Below are 19,457 nucleotides of genomic sequence, written 5' to 3'. Positions count from 1 at the left end.
AGCTAGAGTGGCATGGCTGCTTCAGAAAATGTTTTTTTCATCTCATGCTTTCATTTGATAACAATATCATTTTAGGTTTAGGTTCAGATTTAATGTAGGTGTTACATTATTTTCAAACGTGAAGGAGCAATAACCTTTTAGCGCCTCTCAAAGGCCAGGTCATTTCTGAACGAACAACATAATAAAACACTGTCAGATGTTCATGTTCCTCTGTTTTGGATAAAACTGAAAGCACTTTAAATTGGTCATGACATAATAAACTAAATTTCCCTTAATCTTTTGACATAGAAGATGTCCTGCAAGTTTCATAACTTAAAATGACCTCATCATAAAATCAGAAAATGGTTTTGGATCAGAGGGACAAGATGACGTCACCTGGGCAGTCGTTTGCATATGACCGCCTCTACTGCAAGACAACTACGGTTATTTTTGCATGATCACATTGTTGTCCAGCCCACAGGTGTTCAGTCGACATGCAGCGAGTGGGTCTGTAGGAGTAGCTGCTCACAATAAGACTGTGATGTCAGGCAGACTATGTGCCATTCCTGAATGTAGAAAAACAACACGTTTGCACACTCTGCCGAAGGATCCCGACTAGGGCTGGGATAAACGATTATTTTTTTAAACGATTAATCTAGCGATTATTTTTTCGATGCATCGATTAATCTAACGATTAATTTTTTCAGAGCGATTCGATTTCAATTATCTCCCCATTAATTGACTACTGACAATATATACAAGTTGATTTACATATCTGAATGAAAAAAAACATGAATTCCTTAACATTGCAATATATGTTTATTGCTCTTAAAATTACAAAATAAAAGACTGACTAAGAATGCATTACTTTGCACTTGTATAGAGATAGCATTCAATAAAACCTTGAAGCCTTGAAAACACATAGCTTACTGAAACAAGTTTACTGAACACATAGGGCCTAGTTTACTGAAAAAAAGTTTTTCTTTCACATGAAAATAAATACAACTTGATGTCTAGCATTCAATAAAAAAGGTCACCCAAAATACTTGTTTAGAGCAATTGAAAGAATACAGTAACCAATGTAAACTTGAGGGCTTTAAGCTAATACAGAGAGTGCTTTTCCAAAAAAAAAAAAAAACAACAAAAAAAATTAACAGTGGGAGCCAGCAGCCTGTCATGGAGAAAAAGAAATCTCCGAATGCTCCACGTGAAACTTTGGCGTTCCGCCCTTTTTCTATCATGTCTAATGATTTTGGTTAATATGCACGAGGGAGAGAGAGAGAGAGAGAGCAAGACAGCGCTCGTGTAGTTTGAAGACTGTGAGTGCGCGAGCGTGCGTGAAACTTTGGTGTTTCGCCCTTTTTCTATGGCATTAATGATTTTGATTGCACAAGGGAGAGAGAGAGCAAGAAGCGCTCGTGTTGTTTGAAGACTGTGAGTGCGCGCGCAGCCGGGGCTCTCTCTCATACGCGCCCTGTCAGGCGCAGAGGTCATTCTATGACGCATCACTCACCAATAAAATAAAGCTTTGACAGCCGCCAAAAAAAAAAATAACAATGCAGAAAAAACCCTGGATTGGTTATATAACGTTGGACAGAATGTTGATCCGGCCATCGCGTATATTCAGCGCATATAAGGTAAACGTTTTGCAAAAGTTTTTTAGAGAAATAAAAACAGGTCGACGAATCGATGCGCATATTTTGCGTCTACGTATTTTTTGCGTCGACGTCATCGATGACCTCAACGCGTTGTCCCAGCCCTAATACCGACGTCAGAGAAAAATTGTTTCAGTTTATTTTTAGCGAACATCCCAGTCACGTCAGTGCTACAGTACATGTGTATACAGTACATTTCACCATTGAATCTTTTGAGAACAAATTGCAGTACGATGCTGACTTTGCCAAAATACTTTTGATCAAAGATCAGACCGTGCCAACTGATCAGACCCAACAACAATGCCGCAAACTGTGAGTAATGTATTTCATGTAAAAACTTTTTTTTTTAAACGGTAATGGTGAAAATGGATGTCAGCCAGTCATAAAAAAGAGTTGTTATCACTGTACCATTGACTGCATAGTAAATTGCACTCTCAAAGTCCTGAAAAGTATGAAAGACATCCATCTGTCATCAGTGGTTCAACTGTAACATTATGAAGTGACGAGAATACTTTTTGTATGCAAAGGAAATAAACATAGCGAGTTTATTCAACAATTTGTCTGAGAATGTCTTTCATACTATTCTGGACCATGACAATGCAATTTAATATGCAGTCAATTGGACAGTCACAAGCTGTGGTGTACACAAAGAACCTGAAAGCCATACTCAATTAAAAGTACAGATATCTTACCAGAAAATGATTTTGGCAGAAGTTGAAGTCACCGTTTAGAATATTACTTGACTAAAAGTGACTTAATGAGTGAGTCATTGAGATTCAACCTATTCATTCAAAAGGGTGCAAACTGGTGATTATTTCAGAATCGTCAGAGGTATTTGACGGTGTTAATCAGTGAATCACTGAATAATTTTTATCAGCCGATTTGTTCAAAAAGCTGATTCAATCAATGAGTAAACATGGTCCATTGCTCAGAGATGCAAAACTTTGCAAAAACAAGCCATATTATCTCTAAAATGTAAGTCACTTATTGCTTTACTAAACTTTAAATTATTATTAAGTGTGTCCATGCGTAGCCTGACTACATCAGACTTCGTACTTTCGCTCAATTTCATTTCGCTTCAGTACTCAGTCTGAGATAGCAAACTATCTCCCAGTTTTATTTCCGCTACAAAACAGCTGGCCAATCGATGAACAGAGTGCGGGCTGAGAGCCGTGACATAGACGCTAAGTGCTGAATTTAGGATTGTAGTTTAGGTTATGTAAATCAAAAACAGACGCGGAGACACCGGATGCTATTCACTCCGTTGAGGAGAATATTCCCGGGATTTGTCAACTGAAGCCCGAACAAGAAGAGTGTTTGTTTCACATTTTGAATGGAGGTTGGAGTTGTGGCCCTACTCCAGAGTCCCGACAGGTTTTGGGAAAAGTTAAACTTATCAACTTCTACCGATCGTTAGGGAGAAACTGGGGAGGCCAAAGTCCGGCAAGGCGATAATTGTGATTGTGAACTGCCATGTTCAATCTGGTATTTCGCTCGATGGTTTTGTTTTCGCAGCATTCCTGTATTTACAGCAGAAGTTCAAAGTGGCTGAGCGGGTAATTGGCTTACTGGTAACCAATGATTTTAAACCTCAGACAAGCAACCCCCCGTTTGCATTATATAGATTAAGTTAACTAGACTGTGTTTCAAATTATTATGCAAGTGACATCAATAGGATTTTTCAAGTAAGTGTTATCAATCTCAGACTGGTTTGGTCAATAGTTTGGCAGGTCTTCTTAGGTAAATGGAAACCCTACTTAAAGAGGTTTTTCCACATTATTTAGCAAGTCATAGTTCTCATGAAATATGTTGAGGAAGAAAGATTTTTCTGAAGATGAAATTGTCTTGCAAAATATTTTGCTAAAAGCAAATAGAGATTATTGAACAGTCAATGATTTGTGAGTGGCTTAAGCACATGAGATCTTGATCAGATGAAGATTTATTTTAAGGAAAGTTTCGGTCAAACAAATGAACTGTGTTGTAATGTCAGCTGTAAAAAAGCCACTGCTGAGTAGCAGACAGGTGTTTGAAGATACTGAAGTCTCAAGATCCTCTCCATCCAGACTGGCAGTTGTGTGTAAAGTCGTGTTTCAGTAACTGCTAACAGAACCTCACAAAGAGAAACCTGCACAGTTTAAAATGGAGAGTGACTGTAGTGACGCAAGTAGCTTTGCAACAGAGTGTTCATTTGAAGTAGAGGACTTTTCTCCCCCACCTTCACCTGAAGTGCAGGATATAGAGGTGTCTGTGGACACAGGGCCAGGGCCTGAGCCATATAAATTCAAGCCACTGGCTCAAACTGCGGACTTAACTCCCGCATCGCGATCGCCATCCAACGATGCTAGCGAAGCAGCCACGCAAGAGAGAATGGGGCCAGTATCTGAGTAAGGCACTGCGTCACTTTTCAGTGTGAGCTGTGTGGAGAAGCCCATTTCCTCCTCCATTGCGTTGGCGAAGCAATCCCACGTAAAATGCAGTTTGCACACTCCAGCTCTAGGCGGGAACTCGCGGGAAACGCTTATGTCACGTACCACCGCAAACATCCAACAGGAAAAATCAACTGCAGTAGCCACCATTCAACCTGAAGAGGGCAGCACTCATTTTTACACCATATATAGTAGAATTAAAACACTTTATACTCAAATGTCAAAAAAGTTCCTTGAATCAATGAACAGCACTAATAAAGCCCCATTCTTACAGATCATTAACTAAAAAAAGTTGGTTTTGGTTTAGTTACCCTTTAACTGGCTCTCAAGTTTAATCTAGCTACATCTGGCTCAAAATATTCAGTCATAACAATTTACACATTTGGGTGAACTAATTTGTAAATTACAATTGTAAGTATACACCATAGCAGTATCACTTGTAAAATAATAATAACAAAATATGTATATATATATATATATATATATATATATATATATATATATATATATATATATATATATATATATATATATATATATAAAAGAATTATTTATTTTATAAGAATGTAGTTCTTGAAAGTTTTGATGAGTTTTAGCCATCATCTCAATGAAAGTTAGATCTGATTATTGTATTTGGTCTCTCTGTTGGCACTAAAGTCTTGCCCAGGCATTCAACTCATATGCGAGCAGTGCTAGTCTGCTGGCAGAATTGTTTCTGTCTGTCCAAGGCATTTGTCTAATCTAATTTGATGTCTTTGTAATAATTCATAACAATAAGTATGGTAGTTTTTGGTAATAAAACTAGCATTGACATTTACTGATGACCTTCAGATTTGCCCCCCTAAGCTTTCAGTGCTGCTAGTTATTCCACTTTCAGTAAAATGAATGTGAAACCTGTGATTCAGAGATGAGCATGCTGGGAGTGTTTCAGACAGTATTACTGGTACAAGCATTCATGATGAGCCATAGTTCTCTCTAGATATTTCTCTCATTCTATCATCGGTCTCTCTGACAGGTTGACAATCTCACTGAAGAGATTTTGCTGACTGGCAGTTTCTGAGATTTAAGAAAATTGTGACAATGTCCTGTTAAGAGCTGTGCACTTGATCATTCATCACATGGAATATTTCTGGGTGGCTAAGTACACAAACAAACTTAAACACACAATAGCAAAAGGTAAACAGAAACAAACATAAAAATACATATACAGACAAACAGAAAGAAACAGATGCAGAAGACACAGTAACATACCTGGTCTGTCGCAGTGGGATTGGAAGTGAAATACACAGGAAAGGGTCAAAGGTGTTGCTCTGTTTAAGGCAATGAGGGCACGTCAATGATGACCTGAAACATAGAAATGACCATGAGACATTTAATTCTGTCAGGAATCTTCCAATGAACTGCATTCTTTGTCATATATATATATATATATATATATATATATATATATATATATATTAGGGGTGTAACGGTTCACAAAATTCACGGTTCGGTTCGATACGATACACTGATGTCACGGTTCGGTTCGGTTCGATACGTTTTAGATACAGCAAAATGTAAAAACATCTCAACTTTTCAGAATGCCGCAAGCGCACCGCGGGTCATGTGACAAGAACCAACCAATCAGCTTCACCCTTTTCCGTAACAACGTTGAGAGCTCAGCCAAGATGAAGGAACAGCTGATCATAGTTGTATATGGATTGCAATTTTGAAATAAATTCAGTAGCAGAGCTACTGCAAGCGATTTTTAGAGCTGCAAATCCATTTATCCTTCGCTGAAATTTCCGCGTCTCATGGAGAGAGCACGTCATTGTTGCTTAGCAAAGACAGACGCCTCATGAGCGCTTCTGCCCGAGCGCTTTGGAAAGGAGGAGAAAGACGCGCTTAGCGTTTTCCATGCGTTTTTAGGCACGATATGTGAACGGCCCCTAAGGCGCTCGCTCACTCAGCACGCGCTGAAGGCTCGTTGCAAAATGTCTAATGCATTTAACAGACCAGAAATATAAGATCCTAAAATAACCAACAGGTCTGGTGTTTGGGTTGGATTCCCTGTAAGCTATAGTGTCTAAATGCTGCAGGGATAGTTTGCTGCGTGCATGTTTCTCCTTTTTTTCGTCTTTTCCCAGATAGTACTGACACATATATCCCAGATATTCCCGCTGTTTTTTTTTTTTTTTTTTTTTTGTAATCCCGCTGGTGTACCCTGTCATGTTGCAGATGCGACATACCGTTGTTTTTTTATCCACCACTCTCTTGCCATCACCATTATAGCTTAAAGGGAATCCAAAGTGCACCCAAACACCAGACCTGTTGGTTATTGGAGGATCTTCTCATTTCTAGTCTGTTAAACGCATTGGCTATTTTGCAACGAGCCTTCAGCGTGTACTGAGTGAGCGAGCGCCTGCTGAGTAGCCTAACATAAACATATAAGATGGTGTTTTTTTCTTCTTCGGGAGTGTCAGGGGCGTTGCCTGTTACGTTGTTTGGGTTATTGGGCTACCTTGTTGAACGCATATCATTATATTTCTTTCTCTCTCTTTTTTTTTTTTTTTCAAATATAATTAATTACTCCAACGAACCGTTCGGTATACATAATGCGTACCGCGTACCGAACCGAAAGCGTCGTACCGAACGGTTCAATACGAATACGCGTATCGTTACACCCCTAATATATATATATATATTGTAAAATGTTTATACATTCCATGGGCAAATGTTGCAAGTAAAATTATTTAATTTTTACAGTCATTATTAATGGGCATTAATAAAGATTTGGTCCTCTCATTGCTAATAAAACAAACTTGAATCTTCTGGAAAGGTTGTGGGCGTTTGCTGCCATTGAGACACAAGTGAGGTCATGTACTCATGTTGGGTCACAGGGTTTGACTCTCTTTTGGCATGCCAATTCATCTTAAGTGTTTAGTAGGTTTCTGGGATTTGTGCAGGTCAGTCAAGTTCTTCCACACCAGATTCTGGGAATTATTTCTTTATGAATCTCACATTGTGAGACATGTCGTGCTGAAACAGAAATAGTATGAAAATGTTTGTCTAAGTAGACTTCATGACTGCATGCTGTCTTTTCATGTAGCTTAAATTTTCAAAAACCATTCATTTACAAATGGGTATTCATGCGCATTTGGTCATGTAGTTTGTGTGTTTAGTAAGATTTTAAATGTTCATATGCTATTATCAAGGAGAGTCTGATTCTCATTCTTACAATTCTTACAATTTAAAATACCATTTTTTGTCATTATGTGAAGGTTTAGGCCAACTGACTTGGCCATGTATTTTCAATATCTACAGTATGTTCAATCAATGCAGCTACACCATATATATTGCATACATTACAAAAGGCTTCCCTGTGGCTTATTGTCCTGTATTTTATGCGCAACATCATTCTAATCCTAAAAGTACATTTTTTTTCCTTAAAATCCCCTACAATTTTGCTTATAAATAAATAAACAAACATTCACAAAAAAAGATGTATTAAGAATTAGGACTTCTTTTCATGATTACACTATTCATTATTTATTTTTATCATTACATCTACAAAACCTTTTAAGGGAAGCTCACACTACACTTTGCTCCATTTCACTGCATATTAAAGTTCAAGTTTGCTGAACTTGTGAATTTTTATCACGTGAAGACCAGTTGAAGATCAATACACCATGAAATGACCTCTTAGCAACAAACTTTAAAGCTGAAGGTCTGCAGTATTTCAGGAAGTTAGAGTAGACTGTATATTTGTATTATTATTATTATTATTATTATTATTATTTTATATATATGTTAAATTTGCTTTTAAAAAGATGCTTGAGAGCGTGATATAAATCCGTTGCAATGCCCCAAAATATTTGCGTGTCTAGAGTGACACTTCTAGCACTTTATTTGATATTGAACATCAAACTAAGCTTATTCTTCATTTAGCTAACTACTGTATGCTGAATCTCTGTCTTACTATCTTACTATCAATAATATTTATCTTGTGATAATGGAAAACACCACCAAGATACAGATTTTTGCATGAAGAAAAATATTTTTCTGTTTTTGAAAAGCACAGTTGTTTGGCATGAAGTCCACAGCACGTCTGCCTCGGAGCCCGATATAGAGCTTCCCTTCATGATTCAACACCTGAACACTGGAAATGCATTTGGGCTCTGCGGTACAGACGACAGCCTGCAAACCAGGAGAGATGTGCACAGGCCCTCATATTCACAGAGACAGGAAACTCTGGAATGCATGGATTTCAATATCAGCGGGAACAAAAAAGCGAGTCCAGATAGAGCGCTGAAAATTGAATGCGGAGGCAAAGATGATGATGGGATTTAGAAATGCAGATAGAAGAGACATCTGTAAGTGGAATAAATGAAAATGAAAAAGTGAGGGAACAGCAGAGATAGAATGTGGCTGGGATTGCATCATGTTGGGGTCCAGTTGTCTCTTGTGAACTCAGCAGAGCTGTCATATCAACCAGTGGAGATCCCTTAAAATAGCAGTGCACACCTACCACCACAGACACTCAACAGATGAGTTTTGCACCAAATACAAATAGATTGCGCAATGAAATGTAATGAAAAGTAGTGAAAATAACTGCATGTGAACAATATCAGCAATGAAAATATTTGGCTGCTCTTTGTGCACATCCCACAATTTTTGTGGCTTATACTTTGCAATGTAAAGCCATCGGAATCAACTCTGTATCACTTTTTACAAAAATGCAGGAGAAACACTAAGCAGCCTAACAAGTAGAACAGACTAAGAATTGAACCAAATGGGGGTATAAATACACAGGACAAAGGAAGAGGGGGAAAAATGAACAGGTGGGACTAATCAATTAACCAATCAGAAATCAAGCACACTGGAACTAAACACAGATCATGAAGATCATGAAGGAGAACTCAAAGAACCAACAAAAAATAAAATAAATAAAAACAGAATTTTTTTTTTTTTTTACAGTTAAGACTTTTTTTTCTTATGAAAAATGCAAACGAATTAATAACTATAAACTGATACTTGTATTACCTATATGTTGCACAAACCATTGCAAAATTGCAAACTGCTTAGAAAATAAAATGGCTCAGAGAGAAGAAGGAGAAAACGATTTCTTTTTCCGGACCCAATTTGCAGTCTACAATAAGGTGCCTCTTTTCCCACGCCATGCTTGTGTCGTTAAGCTGTGATAAAGCACAGTGCCACTTAAAAGGACGTCCATTGAGAAAACTGTCTTTGAACTAGTCTGGTGAAGATGTCAGAAGAGCATGATTGGCACAGTGAATCTACCATATCCCTGAGTTACCCTTTCCTCAAAGTCATTAGTCAAGTTGTTGTAATATTGTAATTGTAATGTTAAGTCAGTGAATGTTATTCTCATGAAAGACAAAACAATAATTTTTACAAGAAACGTTTAATTTTAAAAGAAAAAAACCCTCTTTGCTCTATGATAGTAATTTGATCTAAATACAACGAGGTTATTTTACTTCTCCTTTTAGCACTTTGTACATTGTAAACCCTGACTGATAACATCAATGACATGAAACAAAAATAATGCATGGTACAGAATAAAAATAAAATGTTACAGAAAGGTTGAACTGAGCTACTTTGGAGCAAATGTTTTATTATCTCTAGGTCACAGTTTTTCTTCCTTTTCTAATGATCTAGCCTAAATCTATAGACTTAAAAAAAAAAAATATCGGTAGCAGAAACCATGATCATTTTAAGCAAATTAATAATCAAACACAAGGGACATTGCATATGTGGAATTTAAATAACCATTCAGAGCCTTTCTGTCGGTGTACATTCAGCATGCTTGCTTATGACCCCTGATGCTACTGAACTCTCTATGATCCAAGAATGAAGTTGAAAATCATGGTAAATTAGAACATGATTTCCCCCTCATGTTATTCCAAACCTGTACATGGTTTTGTTTTTTACATGGAACACAAAAAAAAAGACATGAAAATGGCACAATAAAAGCACCACAGACATGTCTCCCATTCAACTCTTGCACTATATTCCAAGGCTTCTGAAGCTCTTGAACTCTCACCACTAGAACACATTCATGTCCAAATTTCTAAAATAGTGTATTATGTATAAATACTACACACGAGAAGTGATGCTGCTAGAAATAAGATGTGGGAAGCTTCAGTGTAAGCTTTTCTGTGCAAGTTAGCCATCGAAACATATTTGGAGAGCTGCAGCAGAAGTAAAGCTAAATACACAGAAGTAGCTTCTGGCTTCAGAAGACATGCACTACTTTTTTGGAGATAAAATTGACAGCCTGTGGTCTGGTTTTGTGTGAAGAAGATCAATGTGAAGGTTATATTTTGTGTTCCATAAAAAAAAAAAAAAACACTGAATATGAGTTGCGACATCTTGACAATGTTCATTTTTGAGTGAACTACAGACAATTGCTTTAATAAATCTTGTAATAAAACTGAAAGACTGAAAATTACAGACAACCCATTGTAAGGTTCCTAGAAACAGTTCTACCTCTTACTTAAAACAATGATTTTCCCCCTTCTACAGAACACTAAATTGTCTTCTCCAGTGAGCTGTTAAGTAAATTATTGCTGCAGTCAGATAAATGAGTCAATGAGTCCGATTCATATTATTCAGACCAGTTATCTAAATTAGATGAGAAAGGGAAAAGATCCAACGCGAATGCAAAACAAATTAAAAATAATTAAGTAAATAAACAAGCTCTCTCAGAAGCTACATCATATGTCTAAGAAGACATGTAATACTGTAATTTTATCATTATCCATTTTAATTAATAATATGTTATATAGGCCAATCATTGAGTAAACTTCTCTCAATCTGTAGTGAAGGGACCTTGGCAGCCAACAACTCGGCAGCCGTCTTTGTCAACAACACAACAGGCTGAACAGTTTTTTCCCAAACAAAACCGGCTACAACCTCAGTCCAAGCCTCAGTCTTACTCAGTTTACTCACGTTTATCAACAGGGAGAAAAAAATGCATTGGATGAACAAAAGAAAAAACTGCAGTCAAAACAATCCAAAGACAGCAAACTGAGAGCAGCCTAAGGTAACACCAAAGTCTGTTCAGGGTTTGAGATTATATTTTAAAACATCTCAGCTTCTGAATAAATCAACACAGGGTCCCCAAACTCCTAGTCAATACTTTAGCAACATCAGGGGTATCTTTTCGCAATATTTTTTTGTGCAGAGCCCTACTACTTGAGTCCTAATATTACAGCTCCAACATGGCAAACTAATGCTCTATTACTGCAGCAGAAACCAACCTTAACTAGACAAAGAAAACGGTAACTACAGTAGTCTAAAACATCCACACTGTAAAGCCAACTTTATAATCAGTTATAATCAGAAGTGCTTGAGGAAACTTCAGTGCTAAACACCTATGGAGAACAGGAAATGCTCACAGCTACGAATAGATTGAATCCAGACATGAATGACCACATCATGAAAGCATCATGTCCCTACTTTTAATATCTAATCAAAGATAAACCACTGCAGGCAAAGCCAGACTGACAGACAGATTGACTTTAATTCTAAACAAATACTGAAGGTAGATATCACAGCCGTACTTCCTGTGTTAGTGTGTAGCTATAAATAAACAGCCAATCTGTGCAATCTGCAATATTAGTCTGTCGGTTTTCAAAGTTAGCGCAAACAACACAGCTAATGGAATTACAAGATGAAGCCGTGAAATCAAGAACTCACTGAGAAGCGGAACCTTTTCTCTCAACTGCAGAAAATTGCTGAGTCTATCTCTACCTGACTTTCTACCGACTGAGGAGTTCTGGGAGTCTAAATGTGAGTGGGCATGAAGTTAAGAAAATTGGGATATTTATAAAGAGCTTTGATACTTTCGAATGTTTAGCACTGAAAAAAGAAAAAAAACTATTTAAACCTACTCAAAAAACTTCTGCTCATTTGAAAACTTCATATTCAGCATTTGCATATTGCTCACATCTGCAGAAGCAGAAATGCTGTTGGCGAGAAGGTTTTTGTCACACCAAAAATAGGCTAGGTGAATATAATGCTTGCGTAATATTCTCTATAGTAGAGTGTATGATTTAATTGTGGATTACTTGATCATTTTCACTCGGCAGAAAGTTCCGGCGCAGATGTTTCAACAGCCCTGCAGCCTGAGAGAGAATAGCGGGAAGCCTGCTTTTTGTTTTTTCTCTAGAGAGCTCACACAGCGTGTGCCGGATGAGCCCATTTGTGTGAAGGGAGACAAACTCTCAGCCAAACTGCGGTACAGAAGATAACCAGTCATTTTCCTCACGATGGATGTCTGAACAATCCATGAACATGATTATTCAAGGAATCTGCAAGAATTACAAGCTAAAAATATAATTAATTAGTATGCATATAATTCATTTAACTTAAAACTGAAAATTGTGTGACCTAATGCAATTAATTTAACTGCAAGTGAAGGCAAGTTAATTAAATAGTTTACTCAAGCTGTGCAGAGCCTCTGTATACAACAAACACTCAAGAGTGGATTTAGCATTTTCTCAGTTTCCAGTAGGCAAAATGGACAAAGAAAATTAATAAATGAAAAAAATAACACATGGGAAAACTTTGGTTTTTACACCACAGGAATGAACAGTAAACAGGTATTTTACATTTAACAATAGTTCACTATTACAGTTATTACTGTATTTTTGATTAAATATATTATTATTATTATTATTTTATTTTTTTTACATTGACAAATTTTACAGATCCAAACTTTTAAGGATAGTGTAATAATAGCTTTATATTTATTAAATAATAACTTTGGTTGATTCAATCGTGTTCTACAAAGCCAAACTGTGAGAGAAAAAAAACATACCAGGGGCTGGATTCATGAAAATATTCTTAAGAATAAAATTCTTACGATAAATTCCAAGAAGTTCGTAAGAATGTTCATTAGTGCAACATTAATGTTTAATTAATTAATGTTCTTAATTGACTGAATAAATGGCATTTCTATGTGAAGATACGTTTTTGAACAGTTACTTTTAAAGAGCTTGTATCAAGATGGAGTCATCTGTGTAATTTGTTTTAAGAACAAAAATAATTTTGGGTGGGGGGAATACAAAATATTTTTAACTTTTTTTCTCAAGTTAGAAAATAAGAAGAAAATGGCAGTTATTATTATATAATATTATAATATTATTTAAGTAGCCTAGTTCCAAAAATAAATAAATAAATAAATAAATAATTTAAAAATGTGAATCCATCACAATTAAATTGTTAAAAATTAGGTCTGAGGTCACTTTCAAGTGAAGATATAATGTGAACGCAAACAAGAACTATGCTCATTTGTATCTAAAGAACTTTTGTTCTTTACAGTACTCAAAATAGACACTTATAGAGTAAGATCACATTACAATGTCAGCAAAACTTGGCTTAATTTGAAGACACAGCTTACAATAGTTTTAAACATCTTATTTAACATGAGATTTTAGGCCTTTTTGTTATTTTAGCCTTTTTTTCTAAGCAGCAAGCATAAGAGATGTGACTATAACTGTTTATCATGTCAAATATTTGTACAAAAAAATAAATAAATAATAATTATTATTATTCACAGCATGATTTTAGACCAAATTGTTCAACCCTTCTATCTACTTGTGAACTTGTAAACGAAACAAAATTATTTATTGTGTTATTCAATTCCATCAAATACCACTGACATACAGTAATAATCAAGGACGCTTAAATACCACACAAGTGTCCCAGTAGAATGCAAAACTCAGGCAGGCAGATAAAAGGTGGACTTGATCTTAAATTAAAGTCTAAGGGGTTTCTGACCTGTACTGAGCTTGGAAGTGCTCCTGTACGAAACTGTGTCGAGTTCCAGGCTGCTGTGAGTTTGCTGGGCCGGGGCATGAACTCTCCTCCAATCCCACAGAACCCTGAGAGGTGCAAGCAACAGAAATAAATAAGAAAAATATATTTAGTTGTTTTTCATAGTGGTTTTGGGATGTATAACTACACTTTACAAAGAGAAAGTACAGACATTGACATTGAAAGCTCTGAGATTGACTGCAGAAAAATGTCTGAATACACAACCAGATATATGTATACTGTATATAGCTAATGTCAAAATACTTTTTATTTTCTATTCATATAAATATGATTACTATACTATACTATGGAGATATTGACACAAAACACATCAAAATTCCTAAAATTCATTTGAATTTTAGTTGAGTTTAGAGTTTGTTTCTGTTGGGTGTTTTTGGCCTAGATTTTCTTTGGACTTTGCATCTAAACCTTTTATTTTCTCCTCCTTCATGTGTAAATTTCAGCCCTGAGTTATACTGTTGACAAAGTTTTTGTTAATTTTTTATTTATAATTTTAGACTGCCTCTCAAGGCACCTTATCCAAGGCATAACACTAGTAAACACAGAGAAAGAAAACAAGAACAAAAAACATGCAAAGAAGTATTTCAAGTAATTAGGACATAATGGTTTCTAAAAGTTCCTAAAAGGAGAGAGAGACATGAAAAGTTTACGAGTCATGAAAATATATGAAGGGCGTCATCCTGACATCATCCTGTCAGCTGATTTCATCAGGATGCTCTTATTGAAAATAAGCTGAATCATACCTTTCAAAAAACAGCTTGCTTCTTTAATTGTTCTCTTTTTTTTAGCTGTTTCAATTTAATTGTTATGTAAAATCGATATAATTAAAGTATGTCACCTCTTTTATTTAATATGTTTTTACTACTCTATTTCAGTGAACATTACCTTCTAAAAAATTATGCACCTTCAACATTGTTACAACAGTTACTGATCTTTTCTTTGACAATATGCCTGTTTTCACAAAAATAAAAAAATTACATCAATGCAGAGCAAGTTCCGCTACAGGTCTGTGTTTATTATATTAGTACTCTCTTCTCTCAAATCTTACCTTTTCTGTTTTGTCTGTTTTCCAAGTCGTTGTTATGCAATTTACAAAGAAATGAAAATGTAATTGTTTGTAACTTAAAATAATATAGGTTTTTGCATTCACATGCATTCTTATCCTGAGATTAGAGGACCCTTGAAGTATCTGATAAATCAGACGATAATTTGCATAGAAAAACACGTACTGTTTAGATTCAGATGGGATTAAAATCTTAACATGAATTTCCCTAAACTCCTCAGGAATAAGTCTTCCAAACAGGTCTAAAGACACCCAGGGAATTATGGGAAGCAGTTGGAGAAAATAAAATTTTAGTCTGTACGGTGGGAGGAGAAAAATTATTCTTGAATGCAAATCCTAAAACTGTAGAATAACCTGCACTGGTCACTTTGTGCAGCATTGGTCTGCTCACTACCTCTTTCAACTACCTCTTCAGTCAGTTTAAATAAAGAACTGCTCTCTGAGCTTTTTGTCACTTTAATCAGACTGAATAAGCACTTCTGCACTACAATCATTTTTATCTGCACTGTTTGTTTACTTTTCTGGTTTGCCTTCTATCTGCCATGTGCTGCTTTATTTAACTTTTTTTTACATGCCCTTATTTGTATAGTTGTATTTTATATTTAATCTGTATGTATTTTATGCTCTACTGTTAGTGTTATCTGTATGCACCAAGGGTCTGAGGGTAACGCAATTTCAATTCTCTGTATGTATGTGCTGTGTGTTGGTGTATGTGGAAGAATTGACAATAAAGCAGATTTTGACTTGACTTTGAATTAAACATGTCCTTACGTAAAAACGTACCACCATGGAAGAGAGCGAGTTCATATCTTTGGTTCTAACAATGCCATATTCACATTAAGACTGAGGCACATACTGTAACAACCCTTTCCCAGTGCTGCTATAAATCAGGAGTGAAATAGGAAACATTGTTTGTGAGAAAAACTGTTATACAGTAAGAGAGAAAGAGAGACAGATGGAGCATAACTCTTAATCTGGCTTTGGTCTCTTTTTTCCATATTCATATCAGATGAATTGTAAAGATTTTGATGCACACTTGAAGAAGCACCTTCTCAAAACTGGGTCAAAAGCCACTTAGCTGGACTTTAGAAGAGAGAATAGATGCCTCAGTGAACAAGACTGGGCATCATTTCTCTCTTTCTCAAAACATTTTTAGCAAATGTAGAAATATGCTAGAAATAGCCTGATAATGTTGCTTTTGGTGCTGATAGTGAGGGTTTAATATTGCACTGACTTGCTAGTAGAAAAATACTTTTATTTCCAAAGCAGAAATATAACAGGAGTCAACCGATAATATCTGGAGAACATTGCTACAGCAATTGCTACAATAAAATTATATTTCTTTCTATAATTCTTTAAAATCAGCAGGTTTAAGACCTGTGTTCACTCACTGACTACATAATTTAAAGTTATAACTCAAATGTAATGCATTTCAGGACATAACATAGACATCTACAAAGATATATAATATGAAGATGCAGCTCATGTCAGTGTCAGATGCATATTATCTGTTTGTCTTATCACAGAACCTGGGATGTGGTTTGCATGAGTTACTTCCTTTAAAGTGATACAAGGTCAAACAGATACTAATCGCCAGCATCAGCAAAACAACAGAAACCGTTAGACCACACAGACGCTCATGGGTAACAGATATCAGAATGTTTCATTCAGCAGACAAACTCCAGACCAAGGACTCTCCCTCGCAGAGGAACTGCTGCCTTTACAGTTCACCTTCAGTTGCTGGTTCCCTTTAACATTGACTGTCCTCTGAATTATTCACTGCAGAGTCACTGAAGATGTACACAAATCACATCACTGTCTATCGAGCATCAATGTCTTTTGTGAACCATTTCTGATTCAGATTAGATTTGTTAACTTCAGGTCTCTCATGTAAAGACAGCTGTTGTCACTTTCTTTAATGTTATGAATTCAGTGTAAAGTATGTAAATGTTGCTTGGTTAAAAAAAAATTAAGAATTCTAAGTGGGGGAAGAGCTGTGAAATGGTGAAAGAGATTTAAGAAAGTGGAGATAAAACTGTGAGAAAGAGATGTGAGGAAGCAGAGATAAAACTGAGGAAATAGGAGCTGTAAAGGAAGTGGGAGAAGAACTGTGAGGAAGTGGAAAAGATGTGAGGAAGATGAGGAAGAACTATGAGGAAGGGTGAGTGGGCAGGTTGCAGGAAACTGTGGGAAGGGCTAAAAGGAAGTAAAGGAAGGAGAATTGTGTGAAGAGCTGTGAAGGAGCAAAACAAAGGTAGAGGAGGAGTGGGGCATAGTTGTGGAAAGGGAAGAGCTATAAGAAAGTAGGGCTGTCTCTCTGAAAAACTGTGGAAAAAGAGCTTTGTCATAGTACTCTTGCTGTGAGGAAGTGGGAGAAGAATTATGAGGAAGTAGGGGAAGAGTCGTGAGGAAGTGGTACAAGACATCAGGGAACTGTAAAAGGGTTAGAATGACATGAAGTAAGAGTTATGAGAGAAATTTAGGGGAGAGGTGTAAAGAAAAGAGGGAAGAGCCATAATGAACTGAGGTAAAGTGCTCATGAGGAAGTGCTAAAGTGTGGTGTGGTGGAAGAGAGTTATAGAAGATAGAGAAAAACAATGAAGAAGTGAGGGAAGAACTATGAGGAAGAGAATACAGAATTAAGAGGAAATAAAGAGAAGCTACGAGTAGATTAGGTAAGAGTTGAGGAAATGGGAGAATATCTGTGAGGAAATGATGGAAGAGTTTGGAACAAGTGGAGGCACAGCTGGGGAAGAATTATGAAAGAAAATTTGTAAGGAAAGGAGAGAAGCACTTTGATGGGGAAAGGTAAGAGCTGGAACAAAGTGAAAGGGGAACTGTGAGGAAAGGGAGGGATTATTGGGAAGTGAAGGAAAAAGAAGCAAGAGGAAACAAGGAAAAAGCTGTGATGAAAAGTTCATAAATCACACTGAATCCTTTTTATCCACTGCATCCATCTGTCTGCCCACGGAGGACAGTGTGAGTATCCTTCTGCCTATGGAGCTGGATGTTTGTAAGGAAATCCACTGAGGTTGCAGATCTCCATTATTTGCCTTATATCTCTCTTCCTCTATATTCTGTCTGTAGTAAGAAAACAGCTGAAACATTTTCACAACAAATGAATCAGAAACACGTCAAGTATTTTACCTCTTCTCAGAGAAGCATTACTCTGAGAAAAGTCTGTATGAGTCATTTTTCAATATGCACGATCCTTTACAAGAGTTGACAAAAGTTATTCCTTATTGGTCAGCAGTTCAGAGCTGTGCGTATAACATATGAGTACCAAAGGGGCTTTGAGGCTTTAAAAAGTATAAAACCGCTTTTAAAACTTCATTCTTTGTTAGTGCTTTGGGACATCATAGGCTTTCTCTATCCCTCTTTTTCTGTCTCTCACAATAAGAATAAAGACCGACAGACCCTTTTCCTGAACACAGCTGTCAGACTTACGAGTACAATTGCATCTTTTATCCAAATGCTTGCTGTTCCAGGGAAATCACGAAATATAATGCAAGTGAGCCACCATTACTAATACACAGTGGCCCCAAAGTGTACACTTAAATTACACATACAAATGCATCAATTGCAAAGCAAACATCAAACCGAGTGCAATTTACTTTTAAGAAATATAGCACATATATTTCACAAGAATTATAAAAATGTCAGGTTTCAAAACCAGAAATGTAAATAATTAATAACTAATAAATGTTTTATTAGTATTTATTTATTGGCCATATTTAATTTTTATATATATATATATATATATATATATATATATATATATATATATATATATATATATATATATATATATATATATATTTTTTTTTTTTTTTTTTTTTTTTTTTTTTTTTTTTATGGAGACCGTTAAAAAAAGCAAAGGGTGCAAACTAACTACTAACTAGTAGGTACATACATAGAAAGAAGTTTACACTTCTACCCAGTCAGGTAAAAGTATTGTAAAAATGGCTCAGAAAGCCCAGCATAATTTGTTTTCAGATAACATTATAAAATATTGCATAAACTTTGGATTAGGGAACAATTGCTTATTAGCAAGCATATCATTAGCAGTTTATTAACACTTATAGCACACATTAATGTCTTGTTCTGCATGACCATATTCTAGATCCCTTAACTCTACCCCATACCTCAACATAACTACCACATCAACTACCTTACTTAATAAGCACCTAATTATTAAATGCCAGCAAACGTCTGATAGTTTTGAGAGATTCATTTTAATTACTTAAATAAAGCTGTCAGTCGAGCAGGATTTAAAAGCAAATTCCCTGAAGAACTATTTCTCAGAGCCAAGAGTGAAATCCTAGAATGGCCTGTTGCTTTATCCACTTCCATCAACAGTCCAGGAAGGGCAGTTAATTGGTGTCCTTCAGAGCGTTTTCTCTGTGATCAGAGGTATTTACGAGCTATACAGAAATTTCAGCTCAACTCTGATGCTCTTTCTTTATCAGAAACCCCTCCTGGAACCATTTA

The 19,457-nt window shown here is 36.1% G+C and overlaps 1 protein-coding gene across 2 annotated transcripts in view; it reads right to left on the bottom strand.

The window, feature by feature from the left end:
* LOC113050678 (ubiquitin carboxyl-terminal hydrolase 43) overlaps positions 1 to 19,457 on the bottom strand; it is an 83,705-nt gene that overhangs the window by 35,447 nt on the left and 28,801 nt on the right. For both annotated transcript variants that reach the window (XM_026213893.1, XM_026213894.1), the window contains exons 3-4: positions 13,847 to 13,950; positions 5,312 to 5,404 (exon numbers count right to left, since the gene is read on the bottom strand). In XM_026213893.1, coding sequence (XP_026069678.1) covers positions 5,312 to 5,404; positions 13,847 to 13,950 — 197 coding nt within the window. The remainder of the gene's footprint in view (positions 1 to 5,311; positions 5,405 to 13,846; positions 13,951 to 19,457) is intronic.

Source organism: Carassius auratus, chromosome 31 (assembly GCF_003368295.1).
Source record: "Carassius auratus strain Wakin chromosome 31, ASM336829v1, whole genome shotgun sequence".
Taxonomy (NCBI): Eukaryota; Metazoa; Chordata; class Actinopteri; order Cypriniformes; family Cyprinidae; genus Carassius; species Carassius auratus.
This window is presented reverse-complemented; position numbering and strand designations above follow the sequence as displayed.